The 20,755-nt window shown below is 56.0% G+C and overlaps 1 protein-coding gene across 1 annotated transcript in view; it reads left to right on the plus strand.

Moving 5' to 3' along the window:
• ECE1 (endothelin converting enzyme 1) overlaps positions 1 to 20,755 on the plus strand; it is a 51,200-nt gene that overhangs the window by 20,736 nt on the left and 9,709 nt on the right. The window contains 9 exon segments of the mRNA XM_061568011.1: positions 682 to 810; positions 812 to 871; positions 5,354 to 5,496; positions 7,762 to 7,876; positions 10,047 to 10,157; positions 10,610 to 10,708; positions 11,232 to 11,309; positions 11,802 to 11,905; positions 12,956 to 13,066. Of these exon segments, the coding sequence (XP_061423995.1) occupies positions 682 to 810; positions 812 to 871; positions 5,354 to 5,496; positions 7,762 to 7,876; positions 10,047 to 10,157; positions 10,610 to 10,708; positions 11,232 to 11,309; positions 11,802 to 11,905; positions 12,956 to 13,066 (950 nt within the window).

Raw genomic sequence — 20,755 nt, forward strand, 5'->3', positions numbered from 1 at the left:
CTGTGTGTGTGTGGTGTGTAGCTGTGTGTGGTGTGTATCTGTGTGTGTGTGGTGTGTGGTGTGTATATGTGTGTGTGTGGTGTGTGTGTGGTGTGTGTGTGTGTGTGGTGTGTGTGTATGGTGTGTGTGGTGTGTGTGTGTGGTGTGTGTGTATGGTGTGTGTGGTGTGTGTGTGTGTGGTGTGTGTGGTGTGTGTGTGTGGTGTGTGTGTGTGTGTGTGGTGTGTGTGTGTGGTGTGTGTGGTGTGTGTGTGTGTGGTGTGTGTGTGTGGTGTGTGTGTGTGGTGTGTGTGTGTGTGGTGTGTGTGTGTGGTGTGTGTGGTGTGTGTGGTGTGTGTGGTGTGTGTGGTGTGTGTGTGTGTGGTGTGTATCTCTATGTGTGTGGTGTGTATCGCGGTAGTGTAATGGTTAGCGCACTGCCTTACGAACCCGGTCACCCTAGTTCGATTCCGGCTCACGGCCAACACCAGTGGCGATTATCCGAACCGTACTTGGTGCGATGTGTAAATATCGCCACTGGGGAGACAAAGGTGGTCGGGTGTGGTGGTGGTGTCCACCCATCCTCGTGTGCCGTGCCGGCAGCTTTCATAGGTGTTCGCTAACAGCACTTGCCCCAGCAGTCTGATAAGGCTATCGGTGGGGGGGGGGGGGGGGGGGGGTGCCTTGTGTGTGTGTACGGCAGGTCTTGACGGCGTACCTGAGCTACATGGTGGAGGTGTGCGTGCTGCTGGGCGGGGAGCCCAACGCGACGCGCGCGCTGCTGGAGCGCGTGCTGCACCTGGAGACGGAGATCGCGAACCTGACGACGCCAGCAGGAGGAGCGGCGCGACGAGGAGGACATCTACCACAAGATGAGCATCGTGCAGCTGCAGGTGCTGCTCTCGCGTCGCCGGAGGAGCAGGGGGCGGGGGGGTCTCCCAACTCTGTTCTTCCTCCGTTCCGAATCAAAACGGCTTCTTGCGGACGGCGTGGCGGAGGGATTGGCGACTTGGTTTTTTGAGATGGGATCAAAAGTAAAAAAATTGTATGGAGGCCCGGGGTGAAGGGATGGACTCTGGACACGAGACCACCTCTATTAACACACGGTCGTTAGTCAGCGCTCCTTTGAGAAAACAAGAATGCCTAACTTGGGCATTGTGTTGATGTTATTGTATTTCTGGTTCAGTTTGGTTACATTATGTCTCCCCCCTACCCCTCCCCCTTCTTCCATCTTCATCCCCTTCCCATAAATGCCCTTGCTCCCGATCGTTAACCCTTCCGCGGTTGGGCAGTGAGCCCAGTCACCCACTGGTCGGTCCCCAACTTTTGAGGGTGTACCGCTCCGGGGTTTGGTTCACATCATTCGCTGTTTCCCCTCCCACCCCCGCCCCCTCCCCTCTTTGGTATCTACTTTGTATTCTGGGTTTCTTGAATAACAATTTAAAAAAGTTACAAATTGACATCTGGCCGTGCACCGGTGCTGGCTGCGAGCCGGCACGCCGCTCTGGCGCCGCCGTTCAGCTGCCGCCGTTCAGCCTTGTTGATGGGTGGGGCGGTAGCAGCAGCAGCAGCAGGTGACCGTACAGTCCACCAACCCGTACTCTCCAGTGTTGCCGCTTGTTCGAAGCGGAGAGACCAAGTCCTACGAAAGCACTTTGCTAATGGCAACATCATCACCCCTCGCACTTCCCTGTTTTTTCGCCAGCCAGCCCAGGCCTCCCGGCATACTGGAGCTGGCTTCTCATTATTGCTGGGGACGTCGAATTGAATCCAGGCCCCGTTTTTGCCTTGTGGCGGCTGCGGCAAGAACGTCAATGCAAATTGTATCCAATGCAACGGTTGTGAAGCTTGGTACCACAAACGCTGCGCTACTTTTTAGCCCGCATCCCCAGTTCAAATTCCGGCTGGTTCTGCAAATATTGTACATCATCCACTCCAACAACTCCACCTTGCATAACCACACTAGCACCACCACCTCATCCATTGCAACCACCGTTTCAATCACAACAAAAACGACCTAAAATACTTCAACTTAACATCAACGGCATCAACAACAAATCTCTTGAACTCTGCACCTTCCTACAACAAAACTCAAATAATATAGCCGCCATCCAAGAAACAAAATAAAAATCCACTTCTCGCCCGCCCAACTTTCAAAATTTCACTTTCCTCCGTCGAGACCGACCAACAGCTGGTGGCGGTCTAGCTTTCCTCATCAATTTGAAGAAATTTAAATCCCAATGCCTCCTTCTGATATCACCACAGAAGTCTTAATCGTCCGTATCAAATCCCATCTAGGCCCACTCACTATATTTAACGTCTACATCCCACCAACCGGTTCTCAGCCTCACAACTATCAGTTCAATATAAATCGACTTTTACCGAACAACGACTCAATTGTTATTGGAGATTTCAACGCCCACAACAAACTTTGGCACCCTTCCCTTTCAGATGCACGTGGCGACCTCATTGCCGACATCTTGAACGGCTCCCCCTATGGGCTACTCAATGAAAAGAATAAAACAGAGTTCTGTCACCTAGCCCTTCATCCTCACCAGATATCTCAATAGCGTCAGGAAACCTCCTTTCAAGTCTTTACAGCCCTTGGATCTGACCACCTGCCTTTTGTGTTGACCGTCAATGCCGCAAGCCTTCACAAACTCCTAAAAACCGCTCGTATTACAACTTTTAAAAAGCCAACTGGCCACTTTTTACTTCAGAATCAGAAGCATTCTTCGCCGACAACATCAACCATATCCACACATCCGCACATAACTCTGAAAAGATTTTCAGAAACATCATCGCAACTACCACCAAGCACACCATCCCGGTGGGTTGCTACAAGCAACACCTTCCCTGCCTCCCTAAAGAAGCCTCAACGCTAATAAACCAACAAAACACTATTAGGACTAAAAATCATACATCACCCCAAATCCCATCCTTCAATATTGAAATCACAAAGCTAATCAATCAAGCCAAAACAGAACGCTGGTACTAGTTTGTTGAATATTTTGACCACCGCCAAAACTCATCAAAACTTTGGAAGACCATCAAAGCCTTGGACACTCCAAACCGCCACCCAATTGTGCAAGCAATCACTTTCAACAACAAATCCATCATAAACAATAATAACATCGCCAACACTTCAACAAATTTTTATCATGAGTCGTTCCACACTCTTCCAATAAATCCACCCGTCAAAAAATCCGTCAAATCAAGGAACTACCCCCTAAACGACGCCCCCCAATTTAGCCTTGAAGAGGTGAAACTAGCTCTCAAAAAAGCCAAGAATGATTCCGCAGTTGGCCCCGATGGCATAGCTATGCCCACCTCAAACACCTCGGCCCCCTTGGCATCAAGTTTCCCGCCTCCACCATTAACGCCTCACTTCCAGTGCAACCTCATTGCGGCCGTCTGGAAATCATCGACAATCATCCCACTTCCAAAACCTGGCAAAGATCCTCAATCAAGCAAGCGTCCTACAGGCCGATTTCCCTACTTTGCCCATCGATCAAGATTTTAGAGGCCCTCATCCTTCCAATCATCACCACCAACTTACCTCCATCATCTCACCAACACGGCTTTCGCCCTGCACACTCAACAACAACAGCTCTTCTCAACATAACCACCCCAGTTGCAAACGGTTTCAATGAGAAACAGGCCCCATCCAGCACTACCGTCACTTCCCTTGACCTTACAAAGGCTTTTGACACCGTTAACCAACTCACGCTCATCAACATCATCCAGGGTTCTACGCTACCATCAGGCCTTGTTTGCTGGCTTACAAATTACCTAAGGGGATGCCAATCACGCCGACTCTCTTTCGTGATGTCCAATCCTCCTCACTAAACATTCATGCAGGAGTACCACGAGGTTCCATAATATCCCCAGCGCTGATCAACGCCTACCTCACGGTCTACCAACTCCTCCAAAAGGAGTACGAGTAGTCAGCTATGCCGACGACATCACAGTTTACACTTCTAATCAAAATATACCCAAAATGGTAAAACTCCATCAACTCCTATCTAAAACGGCTCGGCACTTTCCTAGCCAATAGATCGCTTCAACTCTCAACATCCAAATCAACAGTCACCCTTTTCACACCTGATCTTCATCCATCCAACTTACATCCCAACATCATAAAAAACAACCAACGCCTCCCACGAGCAAAAACCCCAAAAATTCTAGGTGTAACCTTTGACACCATGATCAGCTTCGCTCAATATGGCAGAAACGTCCATGCAAAAGTTAACAAACGAAATAACATCTTACGAGCTTTCGCCGGCACATCTTGGGGTCACCAAAAGGAGACTTTACTCCTAACCTACAAAGCCATTGGACATCCCATCATCAATTCAGCCTGTCCCATTTGGTGCCCAAACCTCTTCCTCTACAGGTTACCAAAAGCTCCAAACCTCCCAATACCAGGCACTTGGCCTAGCCACAGGATGCCACCTCATAGCGCCCATTGACCATCTCCACCAAGAAACCAAAGTTCTTCCGATTCAAGAACACTGAAAGCTTCTCACCGATCAATATCTGGCTTCATGCCACTCGACGATGCATCCTTGCACAAAGCTACTCAAAGCCCCTGCACCTGCTAGGAAAATGAAATCCACCTTGCTTTCCTTTTAGCTCTGCTAACGTGCAATCTACTTAAAATGCTCTTCCACCAAATAGCACCACCAAATAATGTTTTAACCACTTGCACACCGCTGCCACCATGCACTGCCTGAACGCCTACAAGCCCCCAATGTCGTGCTAGGGGGTTGGCCCCACCCATAGCAGACGACGAAAAATCCCTGACCTGGGTAACTCACACAAAACTGGCTCAACTCCGTTCAGGTTACTGCTCCATGCTAGCCGATTACTAAAATCGAATCGACCCCAACTGCTGCCCTTTGTGCCAAGCAATGCCAGAAGACGTCTCCCATTTTCTCAGTTGTCCAAAACGCGGCCCAAAAATGTAATCGATTGATCTCTGACTAAACCCTTCCAAAGTGGCGACACAATGCCACCTATAAACAGAAAGTGCGAGGAAAACAACAACCAACACGTACCGCTGCACAGTTACAGCTGGAACTAGTTCCCTTCAATTGCAATGAGGATTCCTTCCATGCCCGTTACGTCGTGCCGCGCCATTGTCCCATATCCCGTTTTGCCTTCACGATCGTTTCCACCTGTGCACGACCGTGGTGGCGGTGTAGCGTGGCCGGCACATCTTCGTAGAGGAGTTGGTGGGGATGCGGGGATGGGAAGGGGAGTTGCCAGGGGCCAATATATAACACTCGTAACGACGATCCGATACGCACGCGTGCGAGGTGTGACGCCGCCGTCTCTACCCCCCCCCCGCCCCGCTGCGGTGTTTATCACAGGAGCTGGCACCCGCTGTGGAGTGGCTGCCGTTCCTGAACGCCGTGTTCCACCCGCTGGTGCTCAACGGCACGGAGCCCGTGGTGGTGTACGCCACCGACTACCTGCGCAAGGTTTCCCAGCTCCTCAGCGGCGCCGACAAAACGTAGCGCACGCCGTCACCGCACCGCATCGCTCGGTTGTTGCACACCGACACACGCACGCGTACACACACACAACAATAAACAACCACTGGTCGCCACTGAGTGGCGGTGATGTCACCATGGCGCTTGTGCTAGGCTAGATGTACCTCGAGGTTGTCATGTGAAGTGTCGAAGGCTCGCTGATAGGAGCTCACTGGACTGACCCACGTGCTTATGGATTCATTGACTGAGACGACTGGCAGATGCACACAAAGACTAAGATCCTCCGTATAGCCTGCAGAGGCTGCTGGGGCAAGTGGTGTTTGCGAGTAGCACCTATGAAGGTCGGCACGACACACGAGGGGATGGGTGGCCAGTACCACGCCGCCCACCTTTGTCTCTCCAGTGACGATGTTTACACATCACAGCAGGTACTCATTTGAGGCCGAGTCGACCTATGGGAGGCCCAGGTCCGGTTCAGATAATCGCCAATGGTGTTGGCCATGGGCGGGAATTGAACTCGGGTTGCTGGGTGTGTAGCGCAATGCACGAACCACTCGCTACACCACTGCTCCCCACACACCTCCGGACAAAGATAGAGATCCCTCTTTTATAATCTTAACATATTTTAGGCCAATTTCTGTTAGCATGTAGCACCTATGAAGGTCAATACGGTACACGAAGTGTTGGGTGGCCAGCACCATGCCCGGCCGCCTTCGTCTCTCCAGTGGCGGTGTTTACAGTGTCCCAGGCACTCATTTGAGGCTGAGTTGACCCAAGCGACGCCCAGGACCGGTTCAGATAATCGTCACTGGTGTTGGCTGTGAGCGAGAATCAAACTCGGGTAGCCGGGTTCGTAGCGTAGCGCGATAACTGCAACACTACCACTCCCTATTATGACTGTTTTTATTTTACCAGGTGAGCGATACAGCTCTCATTCAGAAGTGACCTGGCCACAAATGATAGCCCAATGAAGTGGCTTATCTCGTGGAAATGTATAGCCGCTAAATCATTTAAATGAATGTTGATTCTAAGTCAGGAGAGAAAAATCCACGGGGAGATCATGCAAACTTCAAATATACAGGTGTAAGGGTCGGGTTCGAACCCACGATCTCCTGCGTACTTGGCGAGGGAGATAACATCTCGCCACCGCGGCACGTACAAAGTTTCCCCGTGTAGCCTCAACAGACTGTTGGGGCAAGTGCGGTTAGCGAGCACCGATGAAGGCCGGCAGGGCACACGAGGGGGTGGATGGTCAGAAATATGCCCTATATGGTCCATATTATATATTATATATGATGATATCATTTATGGACCATTCAGTAAAGCACCACAGTCCACGCTCCTTCAACGGTGGATGAGGAACAACAGAACGATGTGAACCCCACTCCTGAAGGCAGCAGCAGAACTCCACATTGGCGTCTCGCTCTTGCGCACATCGCACATCGCCACGCGCAATAACAGAGTCGTCTGTTGGGGAATACCAGGCGAGGGAGTCAGCAGCTAGCCACCATGGTGCCCCCAACCATTGCAACTGGAGTACTCCGGGCGCTCCACTTTCCTCTCGCACTCATTCATGGAGTTGGCCAGAAAATTCAATACGGGACCGCAGAGTTTGGGTGAATATTGGCACCAGTGGAGCATCCAGACCGATAATTGATGTGTTTTGTTGAGAAGGACCCTTGCCTGAAACGTTGCTGATTGTTTTTTTCTTCCTTCATATTGTTCTCTTTTAAGGCAGTGTTGTTGACAGTTGGTAGAGTAACCAAATTCTTTAATAACGAGCACTGCTTTACGCATTTGCAAGGCACCCATGGCCTGGGTGTATCTGTACATATGTATGTACGTCTGTGTGTTGAACTTCTTTCACACCATACGTAGTGAACCGAGCTCATCGCAGGTGCGGGGGAAGGACAACAACACTACTAAACACAAAAAGCAGTTCTTAAAGAAATTCGTTTTCAATCGAGGGTGGAAGGTGGGTGGGTTGGGGGTGTTGTGTAATCAGCGCGACGCTTGAACCCAGGCTCAACGCCGTGGGATGCGGGTGACATCATCGCGCAGACGTGCGCGCTGCAGCGAGCCAGCAGAGCCAGTCAGTAAAACTTGTCAATGATACCGGAGTACGATGTAAGTCGTACGATGTTAGTAGTACGATGTTAGTAGTACGATGTTAGTAGTACGATGTTAGTAGAACGATGTTATAGCCCAGCCCTCGGTGCCGCGGGGCAGAGCTCGGCAGCAGGAGCTTGACGCGATGCTGTGTTCCCCCGTGCGTCGGCGCGCAGGCTGCTCAACACCTACATGGTGTGGAGCCTCGCCAAGAGGATGGCCTCCAACCTCGACCAGCGCTTTGAGGACGCCGAGCAGAAGTACTTGGAGGTCATCTACGGCACCAAGAAGGTGCACAGGAGCGGCACTGGGCCGGGAGGGAGTGGAGGTGTCCCTCTTGGCAGGGACCCCCCCCCCCATGTCAGCTCAAATTGAGATTTTTAGAGCTGTTTTATGAGGACCGTTGTGTTTATGCTGTTACGGTGTACCGCCGATACGTCCATATACACTGTGTGTGTACTGGGAGTGTGTAAACTGTGTGTGTATTGTGTGTACTACCTGGCACTATGCGTGTGTGTGTACTGTGTGTATGTACACTGTGTATACTGGGAGTGTGTACACTGTGTGTGTGATGTGTGTACTACCTGGCACTATGCGTGTGTGTGTACTGTGTGTGTGTATGTACACTGTGTGTTTGGGAGTGTGTAAACTGTGTGTGTGATGTGTGTACTACCTGGCACTATGCGTGTGTGTGTACTGTGTGTGTGTATGTACACTGTGTATACTGGGAGTGTGTACACTGTGTGTGTGATGTGTGTACTACCTGGCACTATGCGTGTGTGTGTACTGTGTGTGTGTGTATGTACACTGTGTGTACTGGGAGTGTGCACACTGTGTGTGTGATGTGTGTACTACCTGGCACTATGCATGTGTGTGTACTGTGTGTGTGTGTGTATACACTGTGTGTACTGGGAGTGTGTACTCTGTGTGTGTGATGTGTGTACTACCTGGCACTATGCGTGTGTGTGTACTGTGTGTGTATGTACACTGTGTGTACTGAGAGTGTGTACTCTTGTGTGTGCGATGTGTGTACTACCTGGCACTATGCGTGTGTGTGTACTGTGTGTGTGTATGTACACTGTGTGTACTGAGAGTGTGTACTCTGTGTGTGCGATGTGTGTACTACCTGGCACTATGCGTGTGTGTGTACTGTGTGTGTGTGTATGTACACTGTGTATACTGGGAGTGTGTACATTGTGTGTGTGATGTGTGTACTACCTGGCACTATGCGTGTGTGTGTACTGTGTGTGTGTATGTACACTGTGTGGACTGGGAGTGTGTACACCGTGTGTGTGATGTGTGTACTACCTGGCACTATGCGTGTGTGTGTACTGTGTGTGTGTATATGTACACTGTGTGTACTGGGAGTGTGTACACTGTGTGTGTGATGTGTGTACTACCTGGCACTATGCGTGTGTGTACTGTGTGTGTGTATACACTGTGTGTACTGGGAGTGTGTACACGATGTGTGTACTACCTGGCACTATGCGTGTGTGTGTACTGTGTGTGTGTATGTACACTGTGTGTACTGGGAGTGTGTACACTGTGTGTGATGTGTGTACTACTTGGCACTATGCGTGTGTGTGTACTGTGTGTGTGTATATCTACACTGTGTGTACTGGGAGTGTGTACACTGTGTGTGATGTGTGTACTACCTGGCACTATGCGTGTGTGTACTGTGTGTGTGTATACACTGTGTGTACTGGGAGTGTGTACACCGTGTGTGTGATGTGTGTACTACCTGGCACTATGCGTGTGTGTGTACTGTGTGTGTGTATGTACACTGTGTGTACTGGGAGTGTGTACACTGTGTGTGTGATGTGTGTGTGTACTGTGTATGTGTATATGTACACTGTGTGTACACTGTGTGTGTGTATATATATGTACATCACCGCCACAGTAGAGCGGTAGTGGAGTTCGTTCCCGCTCACGGCCGACACCAGTGACGATTATCTGAATGGGCTCTGGACCTCCCCTAGGACGACTCGGCCTCAAATGAGTACCTGGTGCGGTGTGTAAACGTGACCACTGGGGAGACAAAGGCGGCCGGGCGAAGTGCTGCGCATCCACCCCCTCGTGTGCCCTGCCGGCCTACATAGATGCTGCTCGCTAACAGCACTTGCCCCAACAGTCTGTTAAGGCTATAGGGGATGTGTTTGCCTTTGTGTGTATATATATATACTGTATACTGGGTGTGTATAGATTACACTGGATGTGTGTGCCCTGTGTGTGTACTGTGAATATCTATTTACGCTGTGTGTACTGTGTGTGGGTATACACTGTGTGTGCCCTATGTATGTGTTCAGTGTTAAATTATTGTGTGCATTTCCTGTGTTTCCTGCCACTCTGTGTGCTCACGGTGTGCCGCGTGCCTGTGTGTGTGTACTCTGTGTTGTACATGATTTTGTGTGTGTGTGTGCGCGTGTGTTCCCTGCCACGCGTGTGTGTTGATCGAGAGCAGTCGTGCACGCCGCGCTGGCAGGACTGCATGGAGGACACGGACAACACACTGGGGTTTGCGCTCGGTGCCATGTTCGTGCGCGCAACCTTCGACCAGAGCAGCAAATCCGTGGTGAGTGCGCCGGCCGGTCGCGGGCGCCCCCGCAACCCGACCCTCGGCGACCGGGTCGCTGGGCACGGCACGAGCTCCGGCACCGCCTAGTGCACCTGTGGCACGGTTGCGGCAGCGCGGCGATGACACTTGTACCTCGCGCCAAGAAGGGCCCGGGTTCGATTCCCAACTCGGGTCGCCCCCAGTCGGGAATCGAATCTGTGTGCGAGTCCCGTGTGTTGATGCCGCTTCTCGCTGTGCAGGCTGAGGGCATGATCGCAAAGATCCATGTGTTGATCCACATGTTATTTTGTGCGTTATTCCTTGTGGAATTCCTCGTGTTATTACGTGTATAAATCCGTGTGGTACTCCGCTTGCTGTCCCGTGCATTATCCCGCGCGTTATTCAGCCCGTTATTCTGCGCGGCATTCCGTGTGTCAACCGGCGTGCCGGTGCGGTGTCTCGCTGTGCAGGCCGAGGGCATGATCACGGAGATCCGCTCGGCGTTCGAGGCCGGGCTCGGCAAGCTTACGTGGATGGACCCCGAAACGATCGAGGCGGCCAAAGAGAAGGTGCTCACCGGGCCGCGGCACCGCCAGCGGCCGAGATGCAGCAACACCGCTACGCCGAGTCTCACGACTCTTTTTTTGGAGGGTCCGGCTAAGTTTTCGCAGTAGGGGGAGGTGGGGGGGGCAGGCGATGGTTTGTAACGTATATTTTCTAATGGAGCAATTTACAGATACGTTTCTTTAAATTTGACAAATTTGCGTCTCGTGCATATCGGGGGGGGGGGGGGGGGGGGCGTGGAGCGGGGGTGGCCAGCAGCAGTGGCTTGGCATGGACTTCACATCTCGCCCCAACGTCTTCCACCGAGCCCCACCGTTCCAGCTGCTGGGGTTTCCACCCCGATCTGATATAGACCCCCACAGCCTCTCCCCCTGGTCCCCACAGGCCCCTTCCCCTGGTCCACACACTTGGATACTGGTCACACTAACACCTGTACCTGACACACTGGTCACACTCAGACACTCCTCGCACTCGGATACCGGTCAGTCACACTGCTCACACCCGCCACTGTGCTGCCGTGTGGTCTAGGCGGACGCCATATACGACATGATCGGCTTCCCGGATTTCATCCTGAAGCCAGAGGAGCTGGACAAGGTGTTCACGCAGGTAGGGGGCGAGCTGGGCGCCGGCTGAGCTGCCGGCCTGCGGCCTTCACCACGCACCAAGGGAACGGCGACGCCGTGTGTCCTCGCCACTTCGGTGCGGCCGCTCGCGTTCATCGGAAGGGTGTCATCGTGTACTGTGCGCGAGCAGGGGTGGCTTGCAACAACGTTGGGGCCAGTGTCCCCCCACCCCCTCTGTATTTGTGAGGTGGATTTACCGAGTTCTGGGCACATGGTCAGCTGTTTGCTTCGTGTGTCTCTGTGTGTCGCGGATAGCACGCTGACGACCCAGGTTCGATTCCCACTCACGGTCGACACCAGTAAAGATTATTTTGCACCAGTGTTGGTCCTCCCCTAGGTCGACCCAGCCTCAAATGAGAACCTGGTACAGTGTGTAAACATCCCCGCTGGCCTTCATAGGTGCTCGCTAACAGCACTTGCCCCAGTAGTATGTTGAAGGCTATACGGGAGATCTTTGTCTTTGTGTGTGTCCCAGTATGAGGTTATAGAGGAAGATTACTTCCAAAACGTTCTCAACTACTACAACTTCTCTTCGCGCATGTCATCAGAGCAGCTCCGCAAGCCGCCCAGCCGTGACCAGTGACTACCGCTCACCACACGCTCACCACACGCTCCCCACTCGCTCGCCACACGCTCGCCACACGCTCCCCACTCGCTCGCCACACGCTCGCCACACGCTCACCACACGCTCGCCACACGCTCACCACACGCTCCCCACTCGCTCACCACACGCTCACCACACGCTCCCCACTCGCTCGCCACACGCTCGCCACACGCTCACCACACGCTCCCCAGACGCTCGCCACTCGCCCGCCACTCGCCCGCCACTCGCCCGTCACTCGCCCGTCACTCGCCCGCCACTCGCCCGCCACTCGCTCACCACTCGCTCACCACTCGCTCACCAATCACAAACCAATCGCATAAACCAATCACTCGCCTAACCGGACACACAACTTGCGTGGACCTATCGCAACACGCGAGCACGCTACTCACCACTCGCGCAAACAGTCGTAATGCACTCAACCACCACTCACACCGAGGCTATAACCACCACTCACACCGCCCGCATCACTCTCATCGCTCATCACTCACACCCTTCATACTCCCACCACACGCACCACTCATACCACCGCTCATCAGCCCGCTCACATCACGCAAGCGTTCGCACCTCTCGACAACGAGACAATTTAGCCGCGTTGTTTTGCCTCTGTGGGCCGTGCACCGCTTCGCTAGCATCTTCTGCTGCTGGTGTAGCACTGACCTCAGCTGCCGTGTGCGCACATGCACACACACACGCGGTTGCATGGTGGGGTTCGGAGGCACACTGGTTAGCGCAGTGTGCTCAGAACTGGGCACACCCGAGTTCCATTTTCCGCTCAAGGCCAGCATCGGTGACGAATGCAAGAACCGGTGCTGGGCCTCCTCTAGGTCGACTCGGCTTTAAATGAGCGCACGCACGGTGCAGCGCGTGCTAACGTCGCACTCGGGAGACCAAGGCGGCCTCGCGAGGAGTTGGCCAGCCGCCCCCTCGTGTGCCGTGCCGGCCTTAATAGGCGCGCGCTAACAGCACTTGCCCCACCGGACTGTTAATAGGCTACCCGGGGGGTGAATCTCTGTCTTTGTGAACAGGTGGAGCATGACGCCGCCCACCGTCAACGCCTACTACTCCCCCTCCAAAAACGAGATCGTCTTCCCCGCGGGGATTCTGCAAGCGCCGTTCTACGCCCGCAACTACCCCAAGTAACGCCGCTCAATTCGCGTGCGCCCTCGCACCGTCGCGCGCTCACCCGGAGAGTAAAAGCCGTGTCGCTGTCGGGTACTCGCTAAGTTGAATGTCGGCGTGCGGTGGAGAACGATGGCTGCGCCTCGCCCGCGATCAAAGTTCCTACCGCTGCTGCTGCTGCCTGTGCCACTGCTGCTGCTGCTGCTGCGTGTGCCACTGCTGCTGCTGCTGCTGCGTGTGCCACTGCTGCTGCTGCTGCTGCTGCTGCGTGTGCCACTGCTGCTGCTGCTGCCGTGTGTGCCACTGCTGCTGCTGCGTGTGCCACTGCTGCTGCTGCTGCGTGTGCCACTGCTGCTGCTGTGTGTGCCACTGCTGCTGCTGTGTGTGTCACTGCTGCTGCTGCTGTGTGTGTCACTGCTGCTGCTGTGTGTGTCACTGCTGCTGCTGTGTGTGTCACTGCTGCTGCTGTGTGTGCCACTGCTGCTGCTGTGTGTGTCACTGCTGCTGCTGCTGTGTCACTGCTGCTGCTGTGTGTGTCACTGCTGCTGCTGTTGTGTCACTGCTGCTGCTGTGTGTGTCACTGCTGCTGCTGCTGTGTGTGTCACTGCTGCTGCTGTGTGTGTCACTGCTGCTGCTGTGTGTGCCACTGCTGTTGCTGTGTGTGCCACTGCTGCTGCTGTGTGTGTCACTGCTGCTGCTGCTGTGTGTGTCACTGCTGCTGCTGTGTGTGTCACTGCTGCTGCTGTGTGTGTCACTGCTGCTGCTGTGTGTGCCACTGCTGCTGCTGTGTGTGTCACTGCTGCTGCTGCTGTGTGTCACTGCTGCTGCTGCTGTGTGTGTCACTGCTGTTGCTGTGTGTGTCACTGCTGCTGCTGTGTGTGTCACTGCTGCTGCTGTGTGTGTCACTGCTGCTGCTGTGTGTGTCACTGCTGCTGCTGTGTGTGTCACTGCTGCTGCTGTGTGTGTCACTGCTGCTGCTGCTGTGTGTGTCACTGCTGTTGCTGTGTGTGTCACTGCTGCTGCTGTGTGTGTCACTGCTGCTGCTGCTGTGTCACTGCTGCTGCTGTGTGTGTCACTGCTGCTGCTGTGTGTGTCACTGCTGCTGCTGTGTGTGTCACTGCTGCTGCTGCTGTGTGTGTCACTGCTGTTGCTGTGTGTGCCACTGCTGCTGCTGTGTGTGCCACTGCTGTTGCTGTGTGTGCCACTGCTGCTGCTGCTGCTGCTGCGTGTGTCACTGCTGCTGCTGCTGTGTGTGTCACTGCTGTTGCTGTGTGTGCCACTGCTGTTGCTGTGTGTGCCACTGCTGCTGCTGCTGCTGCTGCTGTGTCACTGCTGCTGCTGCTGTGTCACTGCTGCTGCTGCTGTGTGTGTCACTGCTGTTGCTGTGTGTGCCACTGCTGTTGCTGTGTGTGCCACTGCTGCTGCTGCTGCTGCTGCGTGTGTCACTGCTGCTGCTGCTGCGTGTGCCACTGCTGCTGCTGCGTGTGCCACTGCTGCTGCTGTGTGTGCCACTGCTGCTGCTGCTGCTGCTGCTGTGTCACTGCTGCTGCTGCTGCGTGTGCCACTGCTGCTGCTGCTGTGTCACTGCTGCTGCTGCTGTGTGTGTCACTGCTGTTGCTGTGTGTGCCACTGCTGCTGCTGTGTGTGCCACTGCTGTTGCTGTGTGTGCCACTGCTGCTGCTGCTGCTGCTGCGTGTGTCACTGCTGCTGCTGCTGCGTGTGCCACTGCTGCTGCTGTGTGTGCCACTGCTGCTGCTGCTGCTGCTGCTGTGTCACTGCTGCTGCTGCTGTGTGTGTCACTGCTGCTGCTGCTGTGTGTGTCACTGCTGTTGCTGTGTGTGCCACTGCTGCTGCTGTGTGTGTCACTGCTGTTGCTGTGTGTGCCACTGCTGCTGCTGTGTGTGTCACTGCTGCTGCTGTGTGTGCCACTGCTGCTGCTGTGTGTGCCACTGCTGCTGCTGTGTGTGTCACTGCTGCTGCTGTGTGTGCCACTGCTGCTGCTGTGTGTGTCACTGCTGCTGCTGCTGTGTGTGCCACTGCTGCTGCTGCTGTGTGTGCCACTGCTGCTGCTGCTGTGTGTGCCACTGCTGCTGCTGCTGTGTGTGCCACTGCTGCTGCTGCTGTGTGTGCCACTGCTGCTGCTGCTGTGTGTGCCACTGCTGCTGCTGTGTGTGTCACTGCTGCTGCTGCTGTGTGTGCCACTGCTGCTGCTGTGTGTGTGTCACTGCTGTTGCTGTGTGTGCCACTGCTGCTGCTGTGTGTGACACTGCTGTTGCTGTGTGTGACACTGCTGCTGCTGTGTGTGACACTGCTGCTGCTGTGTGTGACACTGCTGCTGTGTGTGTGACACTGCTGCTGCTGTGTGTGTGTGACACTGCTGCTGCTGTGTGTGTGACACTGCTGTTGCTGTGTGTGCCACTGCTGCTGCTGTGTGTGTCACTGCTGCTGTGTGTGTGTCACTGCTGCTGCTGCTGTGTGTGTCACTGCTGCTGCTGCTGTGTGTGTCACTGCTGCTGCTGCTGTGTGTGTCACTGCTGCTGCTGTGTGTGTCACTGCTGCTGCTGCTGTGTGTGCCACTGCTGCTGCTGTGTGTGTCACTGCTGCTGCTGTGTGTGTGCCACTGCTGCTGCTGTGTGTGTCACTGCTGCTGCTGCTGTGTCACTGCTGCTGCTGCTGTGTCACTGCTGCTGCTGCTGTGTCACTGCTGCTGCTGCTGTGTGTGCCACTGCTGCTGCTGTGTGTGTCACTGCTGCTGCTGTGTGTGCCACTGCTGCTGCTGTGTGTGTGTCACTGCTGCTGCTGTGTGTGTGTCACTGCTGCTGCTGTGTGTGACACTGCTGCTGCTGTGTGTGTGACACTGCTGCTGCTGTGTGTGTGACACTGCTGCTGTGTGTGTGACACTGCTGCTGCTGCTGTGTGTGTCACTGCTGCTGCTGTGTGTGTCACTGCTGCTGCTGCTGTGTGTGACACTGCTGCTGTGTGTGTCACTGCTGCTGCTGCTGTGTGTGTCACTGCTGCTGCTGTGTGTGACACTGCTGCTGCTGTGTGTGACACTGCTGCTGCTGTGTGTGTGACACTGCTGCTGTGTGTGTGACACTGCTGCTGCTGCTGTGTGTGTCACTGCTGCTGCTGCTGTGTGTGCCACTGCTGCTGCTGCTGTGTGTGCCACTGCTGCTGCTGTGTGTGCCACTGCTGCTGCTGTGTGTGTGTCACTGCTGCTGCTGCTGTGTGTGCCACTGCTGCTGCTGCTGTGTGTGCCACTGCTGCTGCTGCTGTGTGTGTCACTGCTGCTGCTGTGTGTGTGTCACTGCTGCTGCTGTGTGTGCCACTTGCTGCTGCTGTGTGTGCCACTGCTGCTGCTGTGTGTGCCACTGCTGCTGCTGCTGTGTGTGTCACTGCTGCTGCTGTGTGTGCCACTGCTGCTGCTGTGTGTGCCACTGCTGCTGCTGTGTGTGCCACTGCTGCTGCTGCTGTGTGTGCCACTGCTGCTGCTGTGTGTGCCACTGCTGCTGCTGTGTGTGCCACTGCTGCTGCTGTGTGTGCCACTGCTGCTGCTGTGTGTGCCACTGCTGCTGCTGTGTGTGCCACTGCTGCTGCTGTGTGTGTGCCACTGCTGCTGCTGCTGTGTGTGCCACTGCTGCTGCTGTGTGTGCCACTGCTGCTGCTGTGTGTGCCACTGCTGCTGCTGTGTGTGCCACTGCTGCTGCTGTGTGTGCCACTGCTGCTGCTGTGTGTGCCACTGCTGCTGCTGTGTGTGCCACTGCTGCTGCTGTGTGTGCCACTGCTGCTGCTGTGTGTGCCACTGCTGCTGCTGTGTGTGCCACTGCTGCTGCTGCTGTGTGTGCCACTGCTGCTGCTGTGTGTGCCACTGCTGCTGCTGTGTGTGTCACTGCTGCTGCTGTGTGTGCCACTGCTGCTGCTGTGTGTGCCACTGCTGCTGCTGTGTGTGCCACTGCTGCTGCTGCTGTGTGTGTCACTGCTGCTGCTGTGTGTGCCACTGCTGCTGCTGTGTGTGCCACTGCTGCTGCTTTGGGTGCCACTGCTGCTGCTGTGTGTGCACTGCTGCTGCTGTGTGTGCCACGGCTGCTGGTGTGTGTGCCACTGCTGCTGCTGTGTGTGCCACTGCTGCTGCTGTGTGTGCCACTGCTGCTGCTGTGTGTGTGTCACTGCTGCTGCTGTGTGTGCCACTGCTGCTGCTGCTGTGTGTGTCCACTGCTGCTGCTGTGTGTGCCACTGCTGCTGCTGCTGTGTGTGCCACTGCTGCTGCTGCTGTGTGTGCCACTGCTGCTGCTGTGTGTGCCACTGCTGCTGCTGTGTGTGCCACTGCTGCTGCTGTGTGTGCCACTGCTGCTGCTGTGTGTGCCACTGCTGCTGCTGTGTGTGCCACTGCTGCTGCTGTGTGTGCCACTGCTGCTGCTGTGTGTGCCACTGCTGCTGCTGTGTGTGTGTCACTGCTGCTGCTGTGTGTGCCACTGCTGCTGCTGTGTGTGCCACTGCTGCTGCTGTGTGTGTGTCACTGCTGCTGCTGTGTGTGTCACTGCTGCTGCTGTGTGTGCCACTGCTGCTGCTGTGTGTGTCACTGCTGCTGCTGTGTGTGCCACTGCTGCTGCTGCTGTGTGTGTCACTGCTGCTGCTGCTGTGTGTGTCACTGCTGCTGCTGTGTGTGCCACTGCTGCTGCTGCTGTGTGTGTCACTGCTGCTGCTGTTGTGTCACTGCTGCTGCTGTGTGTGTCACTGCTGCTGCTGCTGTGTCACTGCTGCTGCTGCTGTGTCACTGCTGCTGCTGCTGTGTCACTGCTGCTGCTGTGTGTGTCACTGCTGCTGCTGTGTGTGCCACTGCTGCTGCTGTGTGTGTCACTGCTGCTGCTGCTGTGTGTGCCACTGCTGCTGCTGCTGTGTGTGCCACTGCTGCTGCTGTGTGTGCCACTGCTGCTGCTGTGTGTGCCACTGCTGCTGCTGTGTGTGCCACTGCTGCTGCTGCTGTGTGTGTCACTGCTGCTGCTGCTGTGTGTGCCACTGCTGCTGCTGTGTGTGTGCCACTGCTGCTGCTGTGTGTGCCACTGCTGCTGCTGTGTGTGCCACTGCTGCTGCTGCTGTGTGTGCCACTGCTGCTGCTGCTGTGTGTGTCACTGCTGCTGCTGTGTGTGTCACTGCTGCTGCTGCTGTGTGTGTCACTGCTGCTGCTGCTGTGTGTGCCACTGCTGCTGCTGTGTGTGTCACTGCTGCTGCTGCGTGTGCCACTGCTGCTGCCGTGTGTGCCACTGCTGCTGCTGTGTGTGTGCCACTGCTGCTGCTGTGTGTGCCACTGCTGCTGTTGTGTGTGCCATTGCTGCTGCTGCTGTGCCATTGCTGCTGCTGCGTGTGCCACTGCTGCTGCTGCGTGTGCCACTGCTGCTGCTGCGTGTGCCACTGCTGCTGCTGCGTGTGCCACTGCTGCTGTGTGTGCCACTGCTGCTGCTGCGTGTGCCACTGCTGCTGCTGCGTGTGCCACTGCTGCTGCTGCTGCGTGTGCCACTGCTGCTGCTGTGTGTGCCACTGCTGCTGCTGCGTGTGCCACTGCTGCTGCCGTGTGTGCCACTGCTGCTGCTGTGTGTGTGCCACTGCTGCTGCTGCTGCTGCTGCTGCGTGTGCCACTGCTGCTGCTGCGTGTGCCACTGCTGCTGCCGTGTGTGCCACTGCTGCTGCTGCTGCTGCGTGTGCCACTGCTGCTGCTGCCGTGTGTGCCACTGCTGCTGCTGCTGCGTGTGCCACTGCTGCTGCTGTGTGTGCCACTGCTGCTGGCTGCTGCGTGTGCCACTGCTGCTGCTGCGTGTGCCACTGCTGCTGCTGCGTGTGCCACTGCTGCTGCTGCTGCGTGTGCCACTGCTGCTGCTGCGTGTGCCACTGCTGCTGCTGCTGCTGTGTGTGCCACTGCTGCTGCTGCGTGTGCCACTGCTGCTGCTGCTGCTGCTGTGTGTGCCACTGCTGCTGCTGCGTGTGCCACTGCTGCTGCTGCTGCGTGTGCCACTGCTGCTGCTGTGTGTGCCACTGCTGCTGCTGCGTGTGTGTCACTGCTGCTGCTGTGTGTGCCACTGCTGCTGCTGCGTGTGCCACTGCTGCTGTGTGTGCCACTGCTGCTGTGTGTGCCACTGCTGCTGCTGCTGCTGCGTGTGCCACTGCTGCTGTGTGTGCCACTGCTGCTGTGTGTGCCACTGCTGCTGCTGTGTGTGACACTGCTGTGTGTGTGCCACTGCTGCTGTGTGTGCCACTGCTGCTGCTGCTGCGTGTGCCACTGCTGCTGCTGCTGCTGTGTGTGCCACTGCTGCTGCTGCTGCTGCGTGTGCCACTGCTGCTGTGTGTGCCACTGCTGCTGCTGCTGTGTGTGCCACTGCTGCTGCTGCTGTGTGTGCCACTGCTGCTGCTGCTGTGTGTGCCACTGCTGCTGCTGCTGCTGCGTGTGCCACTGCTGCTGCTGCTGCTGCGTGTGCCACTGCTGCTGTGTGTGCCACTGCTGCTGCTGCTGCTGCGTGTGCCACTGCTGCTGCTGCGTGTGCCACTGCTGCTGCTGCGTGTGCCACTGCTGCTGTGTGTGTGCCACTGCTGCTGCTGTGTGTGTGCCACTGCTGCTGCTGCGTGTGCCACTGCTGCTGCTGCGTGTGCCACTGCTGCTGCTGTGTGTGTGCCACTGCTGCTGCTGCGTGCGTGTGCCACTGCTGCTGCGTGTGTGTGCCACTGCTGCTGCTGTGTGTGTGCCACTGCTGCTGTGTGTGTGCCACTGCTGCTGTGTGTGTGCCACTGCTGCTGCTGTGTGTGTGCCACTGCTGCTGCTGCGTGTGTGTGCCACTGCTGCTGCTGCGTGTGCCACTGCTGCTGCGTGTGTGCCACTGCTGCTGCTGTGTGTGTGCCACTGCTGCTGTGTGTGCCACTGCTGCTGCTGTGTGTGTGTCACTGCTGCTGCTGTGTGTGTGCCACTGCTGCTGCTGTGTGTGTGCCACTGCTGCTGCTGTGTGTGTGCCACTGCTGCTGTGTGTGTGCCACTGCTGCTGCTGTGTGTGTGTCACTGCTGCTGCTGTGTGTGTGCCACTGCTGCTGCTGTGTGTGTGCCACTGCTGCTGCTGTGTGTGTGCCACTGCTGCTGCTGTGTGTGTGCCACTGCTGCTGCTGTGTGTGCCACTGCTGCTGCTGCGTGTGCCACTGCTGCTGCTGTGTGTGTGCCACTGCTGCTGCTGCTGCTGCGTGTGCCACTGCTGCTGCTGTGTGTGTGCCACTGCTGCTGCTGTGTGTGTGCCACTGCTGCTGCTGTGTGTGTGCCACTGCTGCTGTGTGTGTGCCACTGCTGCTGCTGTGTGTGCCACTGCTGCTGCTGCGTGTGTGTGCCACTGCTGCTGCTGCTGCGTGTGCCACTGCTGCTGCTGCTGCGTGTGCCACTGCTGCTGCTGCTGTGTGTGTGCCACTGCTGCTGCTGTGTGTGCCACTGCTGCTGTGTGTGTGACACTGCTGCTGCTGCTGTGTGTGACACTGCTGCTGCTGCTGTGTGTGTGCCACTGCTGCTGCTGCGTGTGCCACTGCTGCTGTGTGTGTGCCACTGCTGCTGCTGCTGCGTGTGCCACTGCTGCTGCTGCCGTGTGTGCCACTGCTGCTGCTGTGTGTGCCACTGCTGCTGCTGCGTGTGCCACTGCTGCTGCTGCTGCGTGTGCCACTGCTGCTGCTGCGTGTGCCACTGCTGC

This window comes from Lethenteron reissneri, chromosome 40 (assembly GCF_015708825.2).
Source record: "Lethenteron reissneri isolate LAM-NWPU_2019-01 chromosome 40, ASM1570882v1, whole genome shotgun sequence".
Classification (NCBI taxonomy): Eukaryota; Metazoa; Chordata; class Hyperoartia; order Petromyzontiformes; family Petromyzontidae; genus Lethenteron; species Lethenteron reissneri.